The following is a 23,959-nucleotide window of genomic DNA, read 5'->3' as shown; positions in this document are numbered from 1 at the left end:
TTAGCGAGGGTAAAAAAAAAAAAGACAACTCGCTCTTAACATTTCCCCCTCCTCTGTCCTTATTATCCTGTTTTGATGCTTTAGGGAGACAAATGAACTTCAGGTGCCTTGAAATCTCTTAATGAACTCTCTCTTACCCCTCAGCCCATCCTGCATACACTAAGCTGGCACAACAGCAGTGTCTTTATCTTTCCAGCCAGACTCATACACTTATATGGAGGCCACCTGCCTTACCTATTGAGGGTTCATTTATACAGGTACAAACATACATGAAACTCAATGTTTTTCAAGCTCACACACATCCCACCAACAACACTGTCAGCCCCAATATTCTACAACCCCACAAAACAGCATGTGTCAACAAATGGTTGATATGGTGTTGCCTTCTACTGTATCTTTACAAATATTAACAAGCAGTCACTGTGAGAGCTATCGTGTTTCCTATATTACTAAAAGATCACATGTGATCCAAAATACACTTTACTGTGTTTTTAGAACACTAATGTGTCCCTTACTGATCTAAAAACACCCTGATTATGAGAAAAAGTCCATCCTCTCCATCATTTACCTGATTAGAAAATATGAGCTCAAACTGAGTGTTTGGAGATTTTACCTTAGTGACATCACAAAGGGAGGTAACCCCTCCCCCAGGTGGGTGACACTCCCGCAGCTAGGTGTTTGTTCTGCCCTCTGAGTCTGCCTTCTTACCGTAAACAATCAGACATGTTGCGAGATGAAATGTTGACCTTTAATCTCTCTCTGTGATTATCTGACCCAGTAAAGCGACAAGAGACAAACCAATAGTATGGGCCATCTCCTCAATAAAAAAAGGCAGATGTTCTGTTGAGCCCAATCCTGCGGGCGACTAAGTGTCAGTTTATATGCCTCTCTGCCTATCTGGGGGCCTGTATTATTTATATACAGTATATTCTATTTTACTATGCCAAATAAATGCAGTATAAATTGACAAAGCAACTAGAGGCTTAAAATATACCAATTTCTTTTCAATTTTCTGTTATATCTTTCATCACTATAAGTACACTGATTTGCGAAAGTAGTGATGATGCTCTCTCTTAAACTTCTTTCTGTGTTTTGCCATTTATTTGGCTTTACCTGGCTTGCCCCCAGCTTTGAGGTCGAGCAGAGAAATGCAGTCATACACCTGTAGCTGTTTCAAACATCCAATTCTAATGCAGCATAAGAGCCGCTTAGTGTGAACTTTTCCATATCACACAGAGGAAATGATGTGGAGAAAAGAGAGCAGGAGAAGCCATATCATTAGGAGACAAGAAGAAAAGAATGAGAGAGCTGCATAGACCAGGGGAGACGATCAGGCAAATGAAGAGTGACACAGATTGGAATAGAACATATGTTAGGCTCCGGCAGAATGGCTAGTGTCGTTGCTTCCTTGAGCTCTTTTCTCAGCCATGGATGTATACAGAGTTGGCCGCCTGGCTAGCTGGCTGTCTGGCTGGCACTGTTGGCTGCTCAGTGGTCCTGAACCAGCCTATTTGAAAAGCCTGATGTGTTTTATTGGGGCTTGCCTCGCACAGTCATCTGCACTCGGAGATGGACTGTAATTGAGAGTCAGCTCTGATCTGCATGGAGAAGGCTTCGGGGGGTGAGGAGGACAGAGATCCTTAATTTAAACTGTGTGCAGTGGTGATTTAACAAGAATTTTTAGTACAGTAAAAACAGCTTTATGTATTTGTGTATTAAGCTGGGTCAATAATGCTGTTTCTGCATCACATTCAATAACAACTGTCTTTGTTGGGTTAAAAATTAGTACATGTAAAAAGTTATAAATGTAAAAATGAAAAATGTTAAAACACACATGTGGAAACTAACTACAACTCCGTAGGACAGACTATTAGGAAGTCTGTCTTGCCTGCCAGGTGGGCGGTTTCAGAAGAGTATGACATCACATGACAACTATGAATGTTTGTGAAGTTTTGTGTGTTTTTTTCAGCAAAATAGCCTCTGCACGGTTCACCTTTGGTTGTGGTTACAGCTTGGAGAAACACTGTGGTAGGAAAGGTCAGACCCAGCCTCTTTTGGATAGATATGTTAGAGACAGTGTAAAGTTCACAGTGAATCTTTTTGTGAATTTATCGTTGCTTTGAGTATCTTTTGTTAGAAGTGTTGTGGAGGGGATAAAAGTTATTTTCAGCTGCATCAATTGATAAATCATGATCATTTATTTTAAGGAATGGTACAGGGGGATGCATGTCTTTGCTAGAGCCTACTGCTATACCTTAACACTAACTATTGTGTAGTGTAGACCACTCCAGAGGACAGCCAGTGAGGGCATGGAGCTACAGTATGGCTGTGCAGTGATGTGGGGAACTGTACAGGATGTGCTGGGGGCAGGGAGCGACTCAGCAAGGCAAGGCCCTTCTGTCTCCCTGTCATCGCTTAGTGCCATTGGGGGTTGAAACTGCCAGTGTATGTGTGTGTGTTTGTGCATGTGTATGCGTGTGAGCGTCGCAGTGATGCGGGTGGGCGCACAGCCGAACGGGCACTTGACTGGCGCTGTGGCACTTAGCTAGCACGTAGCTGCTGGCTTGGCGATGCTCCAGGTTAACTCTCCGTGCTGTGAGGTTTTTTGTATCCATGTGCGTCGGGTGATGTGGCACCAGATGCCACTCCATGTGCCCAAATCCTGTTGACATTTGGAGCGTGGGCAAGCAAGCACACAGGAAGGAAGCAGCAAAAGAGGAGGGAAATTTAATTAAGATGAAACAGCAGTCTTAGACATGGATACAGCATGTTGTGTTGTATTCTTTTGACATGCTCAAGTTCACCTAGAAACAAAACAGTCATTCAACAAATCATTGTTTACAGTCTTTGGAAAGATTGCAGATAAAGAGACTAAAGTGTTTAAGGTTTGGGAAAGTAGAGGAAGAAGGTGCAAGGCAGGAAAGAGGGGCATTAAAGGAAAATGATTGAGAAATCTGTGTGCATGGATAAGGGGGATAATTCGATTAAGCAGGCTGACAGAAGGAGGAAGCAGTAATGCTGGGGTGACAGGTTGATGCCAACTCCTCCTGGCATGGCCTCACCCTTCTATCTGACTGAGAAAAGAAGGAGGAGGGGGGGTTTCACATTTTGGTCTAAGAGTGTGGTAAAGGAGAATGAGTTATAGTTACATGGAGACAAGGTGACAAGGCACCATCGAGTAGAAGTTGTAAGAGTTAACATGGAAATGACACAGTGAGCTAAAGGAACAGAGGTGAAATGAAAGGTGGTGAGTGGGTGGTGATACAAAAAAATGGCAGGAGGTGAAGTAGTAGGCGGTGTTAGGGGCAAACTGATGGCAACATGTTAGAAAACCCCATCACAGTTTTTTTTTGTTTTTTTTTGTTTTTTTCAACTTTCCCACAGTCAACTTACAAAATCTGTTTTTCTATTGATAAAAATAACTTAACTTAATTCACAATGTTTCAGTTACAATATTCTGGAAGTATATTTTCAATCAGGATGGTCAGCATAGTGGGTTAATATTCTTGAGAAAACAATCTATTTAAATTCTTAGTATTTTTCTTTAATTTTTTTCCTGTCATAGATTCCATCTTTCAACAACTCCAAATGGTAAGAGTTTATGAAACATGGAGTCAAAGTTCGGGAATTTTGGTTGAACGTCCGCTGATAAACTGAATTACTTTCATTATCAAGATGACCCCTTTGCATATCAAACATTCAGACCATGATACAGTTAAATTCTATTTGTTTTTATTTCCCACTTTTATTTTCTCAATTAATATCCCAAAAGTTTTGGTCATCACGATGATTTAATCGATTCTGCTCTTCTTTTTTTCAAAATGTATCAGTAAAAATACAACACTCATTTTTTAACAGCATAGAATATGATCACGGCAGAGGTTCAGCAAGCATTATGGGCCAGTTTTGGCAGTCAACAACATGATATCCAGCAGCCAACACTGAAATATAGACAACACACACACACACACACACACACACACACACACACACACACACACACACACACACACACACACACACAGAGCCTCATTCACATGCAGAGGGCTGGGGTTGACGTCTAGCATCAGGTCTCACAATAATTATTTTAAATTGCTACGAGGAACACAGGTCCTGGTGGGATATATTACCTCTACTCTAACCAGAGATGAATTTCAGCCTGCACATACATACACTACAGCACAGCCGTATGGGTTTATGTTTATATTTATATAGATATAAATGTGTGTGCATGTGTGTTTGTTCATAGGTCACGGATACACACGCATACATTCCTGAATGTGTACCTGCATGTGTGCGTTAACCAACACGAGAGTGGGTGTTCTTTTTCCCTGTCAGTCTAATGTATATATTTCAGGAGGGTCTAGCATTCATTTTTTACATGTTGAGACAAGGTCATATTTGCATCTGGATGCTTGTGTGTATATTTGTGTGTGCAGCTGCTGTACATATACTGTTCATTCATTTAAGTGGTTATTTTGATCAGGTATCCTCAGTAAAGATCACACTTACTCCTTGCACACACAGCCTCTTGATCAGTTGGTGCATTACGTGCATGCATGTAGTTCCTATTTCCTGTGGGCCATGCTCTTTGAAAACATTTTTGACTCCCTAAAAAGCAGAAGATTTGAGATATGTATATCAAAGTCACAAATGAACTGTCAGGGGTCATGGTCAATGAAAAACTTTCATTGGAAATTTTAAGTGCAATTTTTTTTGATTTATGAGGAACACAGTAAAACCAGCCCTTTCCTGACCACCTCTCTGGCTGTTTAAAAAAATCTGTGTTTGTTAGTATTTGTTAGTTGTTTTATTCACCCGCAACTGGACAGGCAAGAGAATGCCTTGTCTCTTATGTGTAACTACAATTGAGGCTTCACATTGAGTATGCAAGTAACAGCAGCACTCATAATAAAGGTGGCATACTGTCATTGTGTGACTCTGCTGGGCGGAGGAGGTAATGATGTGAGGTATATACGGATTTAACAGTCATAGTCCATGTGAGCCGGGATGTACAGCTTCATAAACTCTACAGAAAAAAAGAGAGAGGGGGAGAGAATTACTGAGTCAGAGAGGGAGATTCGTCCCTTTCCAATACATGCATTTTCTCTCATCTTTCCTCCCCGCCATCCCTCTCTTTTTCTTTCCCTTCTTTAACCCACACCTGAACCTGTCAGCCCTGGATTGCAGAGAATTTTCCAGCAGCCTTTCGACATCTCACTCTTGCCCTGCCTGTCAAAGACCGCTGAGGGCAAAGAGAGAGAGAGAGACAGAGAGAAAGAGAGAGAGAGAGAGGATGTACTGATGAATCCTCTCACAGAGCAGAGAGTTCACCTCTCAGGTAATCCTATAAAAAGCCAAGGTGAGATGCTCCTCTGCCTCCTGCTCATTATAGCATCTTTACCCTGCACTACAGCCACTGCTCTCTTCCTAGAGGTATATTGGGATAGTGGTGCAGGTGGGGTGGGGTGGAGGGGACGTGGGGGGGAGGCTGGGCAAGCGGGGGCAAAGGGAAGGGGAGAGAGAGACCTTCTCACTATGCACACAGTGGTCGCACGTTGCACGGCATGCACCACATCTGTTAGGTTTTTTTGTACCTCTCCTTCTTCTTCTTCTCCTCCTCTCCTTCTCTCTCCTTCTCTTTCTCTCTCGATGTCCCTCCCTCCCCTCCACTCCCCTCTCAGTTCCTTTTTTAATCTTTTATTCATAGCTTAGCAGGTGATGAAAAATTTATGCCCTGAGTCTGGCATTGAAATAAATGCAAAACGAAAACAGAAGCAGTTTATACTGACAGTCTGAATATCTCTATCTAGAACAAGGCTGCTTGCTGCAAATCAGAAAGCCTGGTGCTCTCCTGTTAGCTCCGCTGTGTAAATGATGCTTTGTGGCTTCCTGCGAAGCCAGAAGATTAGTGTGTTTTGTTTTTCCCATCCACTCTCCTCCTGTCATCTTGCCAGAGGGGAGGGAAGTGGGCACTTTTTTTTTTTCAGGCAACATATCCCAAATCTTTGCGGAAAGTCTCCTCCCATATCTGCTCACTCACCAAACCCCACAATCCCCCTGCCCAACCCTCCAACCCCCCCCCCAACACCCCCAGCGTCTTTTTTTTTTTTTTTCAGGTAGCCGATCAAAGTGGGCAAAGTTTTATGTTTGTTGTTCTACATGGTGATCGTGTGTATTCTCAGGTGTATTCTCAAGTGTGCGTGTATGTGTGAAAACCTCAATTCAGCAGGAGCTCTGAAGTCCCCAGCTTGGCTTTAAAAAAATATGCACCCTCCCACGCATGCATGCATACACACACACACACACACACACACACACACACACACACACACACACACACACACACACACACACAAACCAGCCGGCCCTTACGGCTTTAAGAGGGACTATCCCTCTCTTTGGAAGTGTTATACAGAGGCTAACTCTTCCCGCCAGCACTGGCATATTGCTGCTGTTGGTTTTGAAAGTGGTATCCCCCACCTCCTCTTACTTGCATTTCTCCTTTCTTCATTTTGGTGTTCTGTAAAACCTGACCACGCAATCTCTGCAAAACTACTTGAGCAATAGAAAAATGGCTGTGTTGGAGATATGCATCATTGAAAAAAGTTGGACATCTCTGCAGCAGGATTGTCATTAAATGTGTAGGGATCTCAAGCTTTGTAACAGAAGAATATGTTTGCGAGAGATAAGTGCATGCAGATAAACATGCTGTATGTGTGTGCACACTCGCATGTGTATGTGTATGCGCTTATGCTGCATGGTGAAGTCCTGCTGTCAGCTGTAATGATGTGTTGTGGTAGAGTGCTGAGAGCGGAGAGGCCGGCTTGGCCTTGGCCATGGATCTAACTACTGATCTGATACTCTCTGACAGCCTGGAAGAGGGAGAAAGAGAGAGAGATAGATAGACATAGAGAGAGAGAGATGGAGAAGGGAGGGGGAGAGATAGGCTATTTAGGGCAGAGAGGATGGACGGATGGACGGATGGATGGATGGATTGAAGTTAGGGGCCTGGAGAGAGAGGTGAAGGGCAAGCCAGGGCTAAAAGAAAAAAAAAAAGAAACTGGCATTTTGTGGATTTATCACACAATTTGAGGATTAAAATATGTTTTTGTGAGCACATTTTGTATTTTTGTGTTGTTACAGTTGTCAGAGCAAAACACTATTATTTCCTGCTGTGAACTAGTCCAGCTCCAGCAATGCATTTTCCACTGGGAATTATCATTAGGAAGCACTTGAATTTGTGTGCGTTTGTGTGCATGTGCATACGGTATGCATATGTGTGATTGTTTGTGTGTGTGTGTGTGTGTGTGTGTGCGCGCACACGCATTAGCCTTTGAGTGTGCATCCCTGGCCTTGCCCCAGTGCCACAGTGCCAGTTGCTGGCAGAGCGTGGCGGTGTGCAGTGAGGACGAGTCGCCCAGCAATTAAATAAAGATCTCTAATTGGCTGCTTCATATTAGGGTCAGCAGCTGGAAAGGAAAAGAGAGGTTTGTCACATGCACTCTCACACGCTCGTAATATGCACGTGTGTACACACGCCACGTGCACAATCATATTCTCACATACGCAAACACGCACGGCTCCCGAACAAAATTCAATTATTAATGGACTGATTGCTCAAGTGGAGCTTCTCTGGGAATCTGAACCTGCCACACTGAATAAAATAAAACCACTGCTTTACATTTTCATTATACCAAACCGTGTTTTAAATTGCAAATGCGTCTCAGAAACCCAGTGTTGCCCCTCCCTCGTGCCCTCCCTCTCCTTCCCCCGATTTCCTTGCTGTCTCACTACAGCAACCCTCTCCTCCTCCTTGTCCCCTTCCTCACCAGTCACATGTTTCTATACACACACACATATGCAAGTTTTACTGCTTTGGCGTATGTGTACAGTCGACATTAAGCGGTCTTATTAAAAGGGTAGGCTATGTGTGTTTGTGAGAGAGGAGTTGTGTGCATGTGGAAGTGCTTCTGGGCCGCGGCAGTGCTCCTTTGCTTATTTGCAATCAGGTCAGAGAGACAGCACAGCCACATACACCACTGTCACCTCCCTCTAGACTTCTCTCTCTCTCTCTCTCTCTCTCTCTCTCTCCTTTTCTCTTCTATCTCTGCTCCTCCACCCCCCGCTTCTCTCTTTTTTCCTCTTGCTCCAGTGAAATAGCACATTTTGTCAGGAGTTGGATATCTCAATTATCTCCCTGGTAATACTGAGGACATTCCTCTTTGTTTCGCTAACTCACTCTCTCTCTCTCTCTCTCTCTCTCTCTCTCTCTCTTTCTCTGTGTGTCCCTGCCTCTCTACCATGCTCCCTTCTCTCTTTTCTTCCCTTGTCCCCCCCCTTTCTTTCAAATTTCCATTTCTAATTTACCTCTGCTTATTTCATCCTCACCTTGGTCGCCCTCCTTCTGTTGTAGGTTAACTTGAAGGCAAAACATTGATTTCACAGAGCCCACTTGTGTCATCATGCTGCAGGGTTTTGTTGTTTTCAGGTCGGTTGTTTTTTTGTTTTTTTTTGAATGTCTGATTAATTTTTGTGCTCTTGCCCATAAAGCTGTATTTTTATAATTTTCTCGAAAACTTTGTTCATATGTTGCCCTTGCTGCAGTGCTTTTGTTCGTAACTTTTCAGTGGACGCTTGCCTGTAAAGTGAATTCATCTTCCTGTTTGTTTTGCATTTCTTTTGCAGCCAGACTGCAAGGCGCTCATTTTCTATTAGGTTAACTTCAATATAACCTCCGCTACTGCTGGACATGTAAAATGCATGTCCACCTGTGCACCATTTTTTTTTGTTGCATGAATGATGAACCTGACACCAGATGTTGAAAACAGCAACAGTAATATGTAACTATGGCATTAAGTCTAGGTCATTCAGACGAGCAAGATAGAACTCAAATTTGCTGGAGAGCATAAAAAACAAGCCAAGTTAAAGTACTCTTTTCATGGCATGTTGACCTTAAAGTAGACTTCTATGCATTCTGGCATTAAGTTGTCATCAAGAGATTTTAAGGTACTTTTAAAATTTTACTTAAAAAATAGTTTTTTTTCCACTTGAACATGTAGCATGGCTTTAAAAAAAGAGGCTGCTTTGGAGTTTTTCTGGTTTTCTTTGATCAAGTCAAAAGACCAACATGTACTACAGTTTGTCTCAAAATTTGTAAAATGCACAGCAGATACTCGTACAGGTCATCCCGAAACTGAAGCTAACTAAACTGCTCTTCTTTTGTTTCTAGTACTTGTTTTTAGCCTGTGTGTGTGCATATATATGCCTGCCTCACTTTACGTGCATACACTGAGCACCTACACATCTCACAGTGTGCTAGTCTATAAATGTGTGTACGTGTGGGGGGTTTTATGTGTGTATCTGTGTGCCTGCTACATTTTCATGCACACCTCCCTCTCCCTCTCTCTTTCTCTATGCTTCTGTTTCTTTGTGCTGTTCCTTTTTTCATTTGTGTATATTCTTGCTGTTCATTTTCCACTGTATGTGTATGGGAGACAGACAGAGAGAGAGAGAAAAAGAGAGAGAGACTGATAATGGTTGTGGAGGGGACAGAGAGGCTCATGGGAGTTGTGCTAAGGGCCATAGTATCACTCCACTGTCTCTCAGGGCACATTGTTTATGCATGGGGCCACATATGCAGCAGGCACAGACACTCACTGCATACTCCCAGAGAATACTGGTAGGCTGTTTGTGTGTGTGTGAGTGTGTATTGCTGTGTGCATATAAAAGTGCATCCAGTTCGTGTGTATGCAGTAATACATACTTTCTTTTGTTTTCAAGAGTGTACACATGTTGGTCTGTATTTGCGTGCGTGTGTGTGTGTGTGTGTGTGTGTGTGTGTGTGTGTGTGTGTGTGTGTGTGTGTGTGTGTGTGTGTGTGTGTGTGTGTGTGTGTGTGTGTGTGTGCGTGCACACAAAAAAGGCTCTTGTCGCCGTTACAGCCCACAGGCGGGACAGTGATCTCTCTTCCGCTTCTTTACACGTGTGACATGTCTGCAACCCAAGCGGCCATGTTGCTCACCTTCATACTGTTTCTCTCTACTCTCTTGGTATCTGTTCAAACACATAACTATTGCACACTTTTGCATATGTTTTTTGTGTGTGAGTTTACTGGAGTTTGATTTTGTGTGTCTGAGTTTACTAGTCAGACAAGTGGAAGGTCAAGTTCTTATGGCTGCTATATCCTCCTCCCTCCCTCCCTCCTGTGTCATCCTAGTGAGAAACAAATTTGTGCCAGATGTCCTGTTTACAACCTTGTTACCCTTTCCTCTCTGCAATGGGATGACAAGATGGTCAACACCGTCCATTAACTGTGCACTTACATCGATAGACATATGCTCTTATTCTCCCGTTTGTTTCTGACATCTGAGAATCAGAGATATTTTAGGCTTATATCATACTGCTGTCTGCATACTGTGTAGTTTTAACTATAGTGTTTTTTCAAATGAATTGCACTAAAAAAATACCTGTGATTATGATTATTATTATTTTTTATCTTGATTTATATTGATTGAGGCCCTCCAAAATTGAAATTAACTTAAGGTAACAATACTGTTTTTACTAGTACTAATACTAGTTTTTTCAAACTTTGAGTTGAGTTAAAAGTTATCATGTTTGTCCTTATAGCTCTCTACACCTCTGTTACCTAACAAGTCTGCAAAGTTAGCAGTCCTTAATTTACATACTAAATTATGCAAACATAACATATGAAACATGAAAAGGTTAAGGGTTCGTAAAGTACAACATTTATATATCCGAATATGAGAACACTTTACCCTCATACTGTATATACAGCTCAGGAAAAGGTAAAAAGAAATGCACTAATAATCCTATAAACCAAAATCTGAACGTGTTGTCCTTAATAAACATTTTGTCTTTGAAAATTGTAAAAAGAACACAAAACAACAACAACGTCTAAAAGGTAGAAATAAATGCAGCATATGTTACGTGTGTGCTCTAAGGACAATAACAGATTGTTTACTCCTCTTATTACAGGCGAATCTAAAGTGAAAAAACAGTTAATGTAGGAAAGGAAAGCCATTGATGTCACAGCTGTCAGAGAGATGCAGCCACTGGCACAAGATGCCATGAGGTAATAGAGGTCATATCTGAGTTTCTACAATGACATAATCTGCTTGGCCCCTGGCCAATCCTCCTCTTGCCTTTAATCTTGATAGATATATATCGTAGAAACTAGCTATGTGTGCACTGCATTGATGTTGCGATGCATTATGAAATGACATTTCTCTTCTCTTGGCGTCTGCCAGGAGTGGCTTTAAAAGAAATGTGTCATTGCAGCCTTGACAACAAGGTGGCACTCTGCACTAAGACAAATCCCCTGAGGCCTTTCTGTTTCCCAGAGGAAACCTTTATCCAGTGAGCAATAGAGAGAGAGAATAAGTGAGAGAGTAACAGAAAGAGAGAGAGAGCGAGGTAAAGAAAGAGACCTGTGCTCTTGTTTGTTTCTATGAGAATTTAAGGCTACCAGAGGTTCACTTTCCAAACACTCAGCTGGTGATTTGACTAACTGACCTTTAGGAGTCTTCTTTAAACTCTGTATATTCTATTATTTATGTGCATGCATGTTTAAAGACAGAGTTTAACAAAACGTAGAGCTAAATTCAAAAAGATTATCAAATGCTCAGGAAACATTGTATCGCTGGGCTCAGCTATCAAACACAAACCAATTGAGAATATACTTTTTTCTCACTCAGACGTTTAATGATTGAGCCTCACTTCTTTTTGATTGTCTGAAATCTAATCATGTGAAGTAGAAAAAGTACAGCAGCTGAGGGTTTCTTGGTAGAAACCACACACAGAAAGCGTGTAGTACTGAAAGGGACTTGCAACACAGATTTTTTTTTTTTTTAGTTCAGACCTTTTTCTTAGAAAAAATAAATACATCGAGGACAAAAATTCTGAATTTTGAGATTAAAAAACTGAACTAAAAAATGTTTGGCTTGTAACCCTAATCCCTTTTTGGTAGAGTGGAAACCTTCTAATGAGAATTTTTTTGTGGGGGCTGAATATTTTTCTAGCCTAATTTTCAAACTTTCAAAAAATGCTTGTTAGAGTTTTAAATGGTAAAAAGCAGAAAGGTGAACTTGAGTGCGATGTGTTTTATGCATGTGAGTGTCCCTGATGGTGGTCTGTGTGTAGGTCTGTGTGGACTGTATGTGTGCAGCATGTTGCTTCATGTCCTCTAAAGAGAGAGTCCAGGTAGCAGTGTGTGTGTGTGTGTGTGTGTGTGTGTGTGTGTGTGTGTGTGTGTGTGTGTGTGTGTGTGTGTGTGTGTGTGTGTGTGTGTGTGTGTGTGTGTGTGTGTGTGTGTGTGTGTGTGTGTGTGTGTGTGTGTGTGTGTGTGTGTGTGTGTGTGTGTGTGTGTGTGTTTGATGGTGCTGTTGTCACTGGAAAGAGATCACTGGTAAGTACGCCCCAGAGCCATCTGCACCAGACCTCAGTCGCAACATCTGTGATACACACACACGCACACACATACACACTGCATCCCATGAGGAGAATACACTTGTGCCACACTGCTGTGATGTAGCTGTCATACACTGAGCATATGGTAATAACCCCCACCCGTCCCCCCAAAAAAAACCTGAAGGTCCGACGTCAGATGTGACAAGCCACGTAGAATTAGTCTCAATTCTTCTTCTTAATAAAGGCTAGTTATTCACATTACACTGAGGTCATTCTCATAACAACTGTCAAATTAGGCACATTTTGATTTGATTGCATAAGTACGTGCAGGGAGAGGCAATGATGAGGGATTCTCAGCCTGGGGTTCAATAAAGGCTGATTTGTAATGGTTACATTTAGTTTAGTTGATGTTTGAGGTCATTGGAAACTTGTCAGAGCATGTATGCAGTCATTCCTATCTTGTTTAGAGCGAGCCAGTGACTGATATGTCTATCTCTAAATACACCGACAGTATGTGGGCTGATTGTGTAGGTGCCTGATGTGAGATGTGAAAGAAATAATGTGTAATTTCCCACATTATTTACATTTTGAATTCTCCTTTTATTGCAGTGTTTATTTCATGTGTGTTTCATTTTACCAATAGAATATGTATAATCGTATTCTGGGTATGGTGAAATATTTCTGAGCTAACAAGTCATGACAGAGCCAAAAAAATACACAAAGAAAGTTTGACAGCCAACATATATCAAGTTTTCAACTTTAGTCTGACAATGTACATTTCCCCAAACATATACATATCAGAGTTATGTATTGAGATCTATTTCCTTTGTTTATTTGTTCTTGACTTCAGCCAACTGCATCCACTGTCTGTAAATACTGTGTATATTTGACTTGACTGTACGTGTATTCTTGTTCGTGTGTTAAGGTCCAGATTACACTGTAAATTCATGGAAGATTCTTCCGCTAGTTTCTTTGTTTGGATTGATTTGACTTTTTCAAAGATCGATTGTTAGACTTTTCCACGTTTTAGCTGTGATCACGGGTATTTGGACATCAGCTGGTAATGAATAAGGAGGATTTAATTGTTTTGATTCCAATATGACTTCAACTGTCACAGCTAGAGAAAGTACTGTATCTTTCTTCATGCCTACTTTAAAAGTAATAGTTTAATTGTACGACTACTGCACTTTACCTTTTTGCTTTCAAGATTGTAGGATTTTTTAAGTAATTGTTAAACTTTAACACCTGCTACAAAGGATTTTTAATTTTCAGATTTTGCCATAGATCTATGCAATTATTAAATATCAATTATCTGCCCAAAAGTATCTGATATTTGTGTACAGCCTCAGCTTTCATAAACATAAGAACTTAAGACTAACATAAATATTAGCCAACCCAGTTTAGATGTAACACGTTTGACAGTCTGCATCAAACTCTTTAATGGCTGCTTTTTGTGGGTCATATCTCAAAGTAGGGATGTAAAAAAAATACATAACAATACATTTCCAATCAATACATATGGACAACTTTAATTGATGAAACATTTTTTGTGATGCTACTTCTAACTAGCTGTGGGTTCTTTCTGCTTTGGGTTTGTCTTGTTGATTGGCAGTAGCTGAAGAAGAGAGCCACAGACATGACGAAAGTGATTGAAGATTTTCCAATTGCGAAAGGACCGTGTTGTTTTAAAGCGGAGTGGTAGTAGCGAGGTACTCACTTAATGGACAAGACCAAAACATTGTGGCAATATTACAAGAGACTAATGAACACAAATAGCAATGACAACATGATGCAGCATAAAATTTGAGACACCGAAAACATGTTAACAAGATATGCATATGTCGACTTAGTTATATCTGAACCAGTTCACTTGTCCACTTCCATTGCTGCAACATATGTTGGTTTGCTGTTTGCCTGGCAAACTGAGGGGCGTCCAAAATTGCAATGTGGGAGTGTCTTAAAAACATCTATCGTCTGTGGTCAAAACAAATACAGACAGTTCTGGACCTGAATTAAATCTTCAACATAGCATGTCAACATGTCATGTCAACATGTTTCTGTAACATTTGAACATATAGGACATTTTACGATTTATTTCAGTAGATATCTTCTTACATCTTCGCACATTTAAACTCTTCAAGTCACTAATTAATAAATGAAGATGTTTGCTAACTAGCACCAAAATGTTGCATTGACATTACATGACCTGATTGACAGGTAGGGACAATGTAACAGTTTGTCAAGACGCTTTAAACCCGCTGAAACTCCAACTTTCCGTTTGCCTTTATGTTAACTGGAAGTTGAGGAGAGACAGCATTTCCAACATGACAACCGCCATCAGTAGAACTTCATAGCCCCCTCCAGTAACAGATTACTTACATCACTCATGCCACTCTGTCCCAATTCAGTTAATTCAACAAATAAATAAATTAGAACACCTTGTTGCATTTAATTTACTGCCAAGGAAAAAGTTACATAATTTTGATGAAGCAACAATTTCTGGCAATAAAGGTTTGAAAACTGGTAAAGGTTTTTCTATTTGTCTCCAATCATTGCCAAATAAAATCCTCAAATCATCCTGATATTATCCATTAAATCAGTTTGGGGATCCCCTTGTCTCAAGTGCAAATTTTCCATCATTTCCTTTTGCCCACCTTTCCATCTGGGTGTTTGAAGGTGAGATCCTGACTCAGTGTTTACTGCTTCACCCTCCCCTTCCCCTCCCACTCCTCCTGCTCTTCACCCTCCCCTTCGTCGCCTCCCACCCCTCCTAAAGCCCCCTCCTCTAAAAGTGAAAGTGCTGATTGCTTTAAAAGACCATACAGACACGTTGGCAGCCATTATCTATGGTTAGAGAGAACCAAGGAAAGAGCCAGGCCTTTCATCCCGATGGCTCCGCTCCCTCCCCCCTCCCCCTCCCCCCCTGCTGGTTTGTGTATGTCAAAGCCGCTTAATTTGGCCAAACGTATGGCCCAGCGAGCCACAGTTAATGAGGGACTGTTTGAGAGTTAAACGCATATGAATAATCTTTGGGGAGCTGGAGCTTCAGAGAAAAACATAGAGCGATAGAGAGAAGTATTTAGGTATCAACACATGCATGATTATGACTGTGATCAGAGACAGTGTATAGACATACATATGTATGCTAGCTGTGCTACAACCTATTCCACAATGGGAAATACAGCTATTTAATATGAACATGTTTTTGCAAGATTGAGGATAATATATTAAAATTGAAATATATTCCCATAAATGTATAGACACACTGGATTCATGAACTACTGTGTACATGTTTGGAAAACAAACCATTGGAATTTCACAGATTGCTTCTACCAGCATTCGAATTCTGGATATGGCAAATCTCCCTTCCACATATGGTATACTAAACATATTTCTGATAGCCAGATTGTTTTTTTACCTGACACGGTGGTTTGATTCATTAGCATTTTCATTATTATTATTTTTATCTCGTTTCTATGTTTGGTCTTTATTCTCTTTATTAGTAGGCTATCTGGTGTCTTGTAAGCATGTTCGGGCTGGTCATATTGTTTAAGCATGACACAATATATAGACTACATTAAAACATATTTCATAAGAAGAAAACAAATAGTGTTACTGATACAACAAAGGAGAAGATTCTTATTTTTTTATTTTTTCGTTAAAGGGATGAAAACAATGTTGACTTTCGGGGAAACTGGATGAATGTTATCAGCCTTGGGTTCTGCAATGCTGCCCTGAGAAGGAGAATCCTTACTGATGCAATTAGCTCTATTGAATGTCTGGCGAGGTGACTCTAGCTGCAAAATATCCTGTTGTTGACATGTTTGTGGGCTTGTTAGGTGTGTCTGGGTTGTGGTTGGGAAATGCATAGATTTATCTCCATACAGAAGTAAACAACATGGTTCTATAGGGATATAAGAGAGCAAAAGTATGCCTGGGAGGAGTAAATTAGAGTAGGATTTGTTACATCTCATCTTGAAATAAGTTTAAAATGTTTGTATATTTTCACAATGACTTTATCTCTCTTCAGTTTTTTCTTCCAATAAACTATAACAACTCAGATGAATCACAACAGAATCAAGAGCTGAATACTAAATCCACATATTATCCGACTGCTAATTTAGCACACTAATTAGACGATGGTGGAGGGGCGTTCAAACAAGCAGGGATCCCCGTGTTCCAACAAAGACTCACTGCGCCCGGCACCAGCTATCAGTGAGAAAGAGTGTAATGGTAAAAGTCAAAACAGGGCCATTCATTTGCTCTTGTTGAGCTAAGTGCATTCTTGGCTCACAGTCGGGGGGCATTGCACCAGACTGTGCGGCTAAAGCCAAAGAGCCCATTTGTGGAGGCAAATGTCACCATGTCACACCGCCCGCATCTCTGCATCGTTCTCCCTCTGGCTGGTACCCTGCCGTGCCCTTCAGCTGTAACTCTTTTCCTGTGTTTACATCTGTTTCTCCTTCTCTCTCTCCCAATTTTACTCTCAAGCCTCTCATCATGTCCATCGTTCTGTCCTTCAAATCAGTGACTGCTTACTGCTGAAGCTCTCTCTTTCTCTTTGTCAACATTGTATCTGCCTCAACAGCCCTCCAAATGTTATCCCCATGGCTTTGCTTGTTTTAGGTCTCCCTCTTTTCATTTCTCATCCAGCACTACCTTTCTTTTGCTAGTCATCATTCAGCCTCAGCTGAACTGTAAAAAGCTTTTTCATACCATTGCACTTTCACTCACCCTCTGCTCCTCTGTCCTCCTCTCTGACTTTCTTCCTCTGTCAGCCAGTGGACATATTCTGCCTTTTTCTTATGGCACAGAAACTGAAAGAGAGTGATCAAGGCTAAGATGTGAACTGATCTCCTCTATCCCTCCCATCCCTCATCCCCTCTTTCTCGGCTTTCACAGAGACTGTTTCATCTTTCAGCTGCCTGTTTGCATTGCAACCAGAGCGCGCCCCATGGTTTGCATGTCGCCACTCTATCACAAAACCAAACAGTGAGTGTGTGCTCTCAGCCCGGCAAAATGTTTTATAAGGCAGTAACCGCGTGTGTGGAGCTGCCAAGATAATGAATAGGCGACGCAGCTCATGCATGCTAATGTTATGTTGTAAGCAGTTTTGTTGACAAGTGCTAATACTTCTTTCATACTATCATCAAAAGCAGCTAATACAACAGCCATTACTCCATAGCACTCCATGCAAGACATGATGGATTGTGACCTTAATATAGGTTAGCCGAGTTTTGAAAGTTAAACAACCTGCAATAAATCACGGAATTATTACAATGCGCTTTAATTGGTTAAGGACTGTTTATTTCCTAAAGAGGTAGGAAAAATTGGGTTTCTGCACTTTTTAATTTGCAAAGTGCATTTTCATTACAAATGGCAGTTTAATATTACCCTCCTTTGTCATGCAAAATACGCAACACACTGGCAATCTATTAATTGGACAAAAATGCGGTGCCAGCGTAAATCCTCCATCTCTCTCACTCCGTCTCTCTGTCTCTCCACACTCTCTCTCTCTCGCTGTCTCTCTCCACCTCTCGGATGGTAAGAGCTGGTAACATCCATCAGAACCACAGACCAGGGAGACAAAGCTAAACACTCGCTCTCACTGCACGCCAATCCTTATCTGCTGATGAATATATGAAAACAAAACAATGTAAAAATAAACGCGAAATAAAAATGACAGGCCATTGTCTCCATGATGACAGTTGCTTATTAAGAGATAGTAAATATGAGGGGCACGCTGGGTAATTATGGCTGCCCCCTGTTGGTTTTGGATACCAGCTCTTCTCTACAGAAAACCCAAATGATTCAGTACATGTTTGCTTCTTTCAAGGAAAGAAGCGTATTCACATTGTTGTAGTAACAGGGTCGAGGTATCTAACACACTCTCTATCATACTACAAACAAATGAGAGTGTAATTTGTTTCACTTCTGTTATAGAGTAATATACATCCGTAGTCCCTTTTATGTTTCCTTTTTTCAACCCTCAAATGAATATCCAAAGAAACAGTTTTTTCTGTTTTATATTAATTCATTGTTTTTGGGGCCATTTTTGCTCTTTTTGACAGACAGTCTGAGGATAGAGCTAAGATCAAACTGATCACTGTCGGACTGCGCCTTATTTAATGGGCAGACTTTTCATGTGTTTAACTTTTCGGTTGCATGCTCTGTACTAAAAAAAGATGCAAAGAATTAATGCTTGAATAGGCTAAATTAAAGAGTTAATTAGAGGTTAGAGACTAATGTCATTTAGATTAATTCTCATGAATAAGTGTTGTTTTCAATTTGTCATTGGTGTTTTTAACCTTCTTCTATTCAAAAAATCTTCTAAAATACAATGTCTTTCCAGCTTGTAGAACACAAAGGTAGATATTAAAACTTTCCTTTGGTTTGATAGTTCATAAAAGCCGATTGATTCATTGCACTCATCCATAAGAGAGGTCAACGACTCTTAGCTTTTTACCATTTGGTGCTTAATGTAAAATTCAGCACCAAATGGCACCAAAAATTAAATGCATGATCTAAAATGACTTTTTGCTGTATTGACTTGTTTGTTTATTGAGTCATTTGTTGTCTGGGGCTGATTCATATTTGTTGACATTGGTACTAAAACAATGTAAATCCTTAAAACTGACACTGGATTGGCGTGTGACTCCCTGATGGTTGCATTACAACACATTGCCAGCTGGCTTTGACAGGGTGCCACCCAGACATGTCACAGTGCTGTCCTGTGTCTCTAACCTCAGCCAGCAAGAGCACATACACACCAACACACACTCCACATTCCCCCCGAGGCCATCACTCAGCCGTCATTCTTCGACGCCTCGTAGACCAATCAGGCGCTGTCTCATGAGACGCAGTGTCACACATTTAAGGATGCATGACAAAGTGCTCCTTGATTTCCCAGTGGCCACTGTCTGCAGCCTGCTAAGGCTTTAAACATGCGTGTACATCCACAAACATATTCTTTGACAAACAACATGCTTTGATATGTGATGGAAGAGGCATGTCAAAGGCTATTATGTCAGCAGAAGGTGAGAGGTGTTTGCAGTGTCTGGGATCCATTTAAGACATTAAAAAGAAGGATGTTTGTCAATAAGTTTAATGATATCGTAAAATGTGTCCTTTACATACCAAATTTAAGGTTTCAAAAAAACTTTCTACTCAAAACTTTTGAGCAAATTGAACACCCGGACACTTTTCTCTCAACATACTGTACATCCTAGTTGTAGACTAATGCAGCCGCCGGGCACTAAAAGCATGCAGTTTCAACTCATGTAAGATGTGTGGCCATAACCACCCAGTCATCAGGCTATTTTAGACTGCTCTGGGTTTGGCTTTGGACCCCGATTCATTCTGCAGCCGGGGAAACATCCACAGCCCACCAGCACACCCCCACCGATGGAGAACAGTTTCTCTTTGATGTTGACATTTTCAAACAAGGAAAAAGCTATGTGGTTGACCTGTGTTCTCTCTCTCCCCCTGTGTTTTCTGTGTGCGTGTTTCTCTCTCTTACTTTTTTTCCCTCTCATGTGTGTATTGGGCTAAGCTAAATGATGGGACCTGTATGGTACAACGGAATGGTTTCCCTGATAGAAAGAAAGGGAAAAGGGAATTAGTAGTATTCTGCTCAAGTTGTTCAGGTCTCAAAGTTACCTATACGTGACCCACAAAAACAGTTATTTTGCTCTAGAAAAAGGCATTTTTGTCCCATTACTCAAACCATTGTGGATGTGCACTAGTATGAAACAAGGCAGAGAGCAGGAGGGTTAAAGCGAGGAAAGGTGTAGCACCAAAGCTCAATTGCAAACATAGCTTTTATGCAGGATGAAAGCAGAACTTCAATTGGCGAGAGCTTTCAGGGTCCTGCATTCAGGCTGCATTGAAGAAAGACATACAGTAATGTTACAAAGCCATTTGTGCCACACTTTTGCACAATTACAGCCTTTTCTCTAAGAATGTGTTGTTTATAATAGGTGACTGAGACAACAATTGCACTGGAGTAGCTTTGAAGCTGGAAGCTCTGCAGACATTCAGCACAATGCACCAAAGGTGACAATGAAGAAGAGCGTAATCTTCATAGACCAACTGCAAATCACTATTTAACCACCATTGTGTCTCGTTTGTATGAGAATAAATGATACTGTATATTTGCAAGTGTTTCTGTTCTTAATTCTTTGTGCTGATGTGTTGGTGTTTGTGGCCATCTCAGTGGATCCTTTTTCAAAATATAAGCCTTAACTGCAGAGCGTGAAACTAAACTCCTCTATCAAACTCAAACATTGAGTGTTTTCTACAGTGACAGCTAGAACCACAACAGCCCGATGTTCTGATATTAGCTGCTGCAAACGAAACCCTCTTCAAGCCAGCTATAAGCAACAGTGTTGTTTGTAACACAATACCCACTTCTCAATATAAACCAACACTGTCTTTGGCTTATGTGGGATAAGTCAGTCATAAATCAATTTACCAAATCGTATATTCTGAGCTGGCTTTTCAGACCTGCTCTGTTTTGGTAATAGAGTAATCCTTTTTAATAGAAAATACATACACCAACACTGTTCCTTTTACAGAGTTTGATGGATTAGCTTTTCTGCTGGATTCCATGGATGACATCCTGAAGTGGAAATCCAGGTGTGGGGATCCTTTTGTACACATATTTTGTTCCTTATATTCTCTCAGCAAGCTTGAAATTGCAGGTGGGTGAAATGCAAACAAAATGATGAGCAAGAAAGAGTCAAGTTATTAGATACATTTTGATATTTAAGTGTGTTCACTATGATTTTTTTAATGTGTTTTAAGAAATTAATAATAAATTACTCCAGTATGCTATATCAAGTAAAATGCAATAATTCTTCAAATCTAACGACGGCCCTTCATTTCACCAATTAACCAGAGGGGGGAAAAGTTAGAACGGTTCACAGCACAGCTTCTAAAAAAATGATTCATCACCTCTGAGCCATTTGTCTTTATCCTTCCCTTCCTGCATTGCATCACTTTTTCACTGTTTGCTCTCATTCATGGATCCACATTCTTGGGTAGAGTGCGGGTTTGGTGTTGCTCAGGTGTGCTGTAGACAATAAAAGAGACGGCAAAAGGGAAGGTACTGTGACCACATCTATTCATCTCCAGCCATCTATGGCTAAAAACACTGTCTGTGGCCATTCAGCAACTCTGCACTGTTTTCTTTAACCAATTTCAAAGCGTGTCATTGGAAAGTGAAAGTACCTGCAGCTACGTTCCGGCTTCAGGCGTGACGGACAGGGCTGTCAGCAAGCAACAGAAAACACCTGGCCAGGAAAAACATTCAGCCAAAACCAGGATTACATGTTTTACTGCTGTCTGAATCAGCTATTTGTTGTTTTGTCTTTCTCTTTGGATTGAGTCCAATAAGAGAATCAAGATGATTGAACTCCATCTATTGGTCCAAACCCAGCAGATAAAGCTTAAAAGAGACACAGTCAAATATGCAAAAACATAGACACAGATCATTCTGATTTATTCTCACACACAAACACTCAGAGAGGAGACACAGACGCCTTTCACATTCTTTACACCTAGAGAAGATCACCACCCTGAGGATTTATAGATCCTAATAGCCGTTCCTTGCAGTGCCTTGGATGAGATGTCAGAATTGATGGTATGCAGACTTTATTACCTGGTATGGTGTGTGTAATTAGGTTAAATAGATGGGGTTGGACACGCATGGTAAAGGCTACATTTCTCACCCCCGGCTGGATTTATTGGCCATGCTCCGCTCTCTGAGGTCTGCTCTAATGCACCCATTTGCATTGGGCCACATGTAGCTGATGTGTGTATTACTGTAACGTCAACTGCTAAGCAGAACGACAAGGGTCGGCTCATGAATAGTTTGGTTTTGGCGGTTGGCAATATTAGGGCCCCGCCAACTGCCTATTAGCTATGATATGAAAGCTGCCTGGCAAGTGTTAGATTGATACTTGACACGTCGAACAAAGCTCATTGTCATTGTAATTACTATACGTTGAGTCTTAATTTCATGGTCGTCCATATTGCCAGCGTGATAGGGCTGTCTGTTACTTACATCTTCAGTAACAGCTGTCTATTCAGCAAGTGTATCCATCCGCCTTTCATATGTTCAACAGTCTCCCAAATAACGACTTCATAATGACTATAATCGCCTCAGATGTAATTATAACGCATAGCCATTGGTACAATTAAAGTGTATTTTCTGAAGAAACATACCACTCTTTTTCTTCCTCCAGATGTCCAATCAAGTGTAAATCACAGATAAACTAATAGCAGGGGACTATATGTGTTATGACCCATTCATTGAACAGACTTTAAAAGGAATCACTTTATTCCAGTTACTCTGTCATTTGCTCGAGGGTCCATCCCATCTGTCTGTTAAGGACAGGCTGATAATGAAGTGCATTTGATGAAGTAAGTTGATAATGAGAACTAGCTGGCCAGCCATAATGACAGTGTAGGAGCAGACAGTGGCAGTATAGCCTGCAGTGGTGGATGTTACTGCTCAGGCTTTTCTGACCTTCACAGATTCCAGTTTCCCCTCCTATACCCATCATCAGATTGAATCATTGAGGAGGCGTGTGCACTCACACTTGTGGCTGTGTGTGTGTGTGTGTGAGTTTGTGTGGATGTGCATGGGTGCCAGTGAACGTGCATGTGTGCTCGTGCAAATATGGCAGGGTGATCTCATTCACCAAGGACTACCGCTTCTAATTTTTAGGGGGAACAAAAATAATCTTGCAAAGAGGGCTATTCACATTCACACGCATTCATGCACACAGTACCGCCTCTGACTCCAAGGCCGGGCAATCGGCTTGGAGCAGCTGAACCATGTTGCTCCGCACACACACAAGAACACATGCATGCCCAGACATTCATTTCCTCGAATCAGGCTTCTCTCCTGTGCATTATTGAGAGCTTTGTAAGCTGACCAACTGGATGTGAGTTGAATAGCTTAGCATTTTGTCTGTTTCACATTTACCCTCGTTCTCTCTACCTGTCTTTTACTTTCCCTATTTCACCCTATTCCCTCTTTCCCTTTATACCAATCTGTCCTCATACTCAACCACAACACCACTTTCTCTCTGCTCCACCCTTCATCACCCCCTCCTTCCTTCCCCTCCTGCGCTGGGAGACACCATAGAGGGGTCTGCAGCAGACAGGGCCCATTGACAGGCTAGAGTGGCAGTAACTTATTGTCTATTGATGGAGTGTGACAAATCATGTGGGAACGCAGGGGTGCGTGGCAGCGAGAGCCAGGGTGTTGAGTACGTGAACGTGTCTTAGATGTGTGTGTGTGTATGCCCGCATGTGTTTGTGCCTTTTTGTGTCTAGGCCTGTGTGTGTGTGTGTGTGTGTGTGTGTGTGTGTGTGTGTGTGTGTGTGTGTGTGTTTGTACGTAACGTCTTAGTGTGGGGCAGGCGGGCAAAGCCGAGACCCTTCACAGCTCATTTAGTCCAAATGGGGCCACCTGGGTGGTGAGGAGGCTCAGCAGGGCGGCCCTGGCACTCTGGAGCCC

General features: G+C 41.4%; 1 protein-coding gene across 2 annotated transcripts in view; it reads left to right on the top strand.

Moving 5' to 3' along the window:
* Positions 1–23,959, top strand: part of kiaa0825 (KIAA0825 ortholog) — a 102,338-nt gene that overhangs the window by 65,142 nt on the left and 13,237 nt on the right. The window contains exon 23 of one of the 2 annotated variants that reach the window (XM_079337661.1): positions 20,409–20,523. The exons of the other annotated variant lie outside the window; for it this stretch is intronic. Coding sequence (XP_079193787.1) covers positions 20,409–20,412 — 4 coding nt within the window. The 3' untranslated portion in view covers positions 20,413–20,523. Of the gene's footprint in view, positions 1–20,408; positions 20,524–23,959 lie in introns of those variants that run through there. 2 annotated transcript variants of the gene reach the window in all.

Source organism: Symphodus melops (assembly GCF_947650265.1).
Source record: "Symphodus melops genome assembly, chromosome: 1".
NCBI lineage: Eukaryota > Metazoa > Chordata > Actinopteri > Labriformes > Labridae > Symphodus > Symphodus melops.
This window is presented reverse-complemented; position numbering and strand designations above follow the sequence as displayed.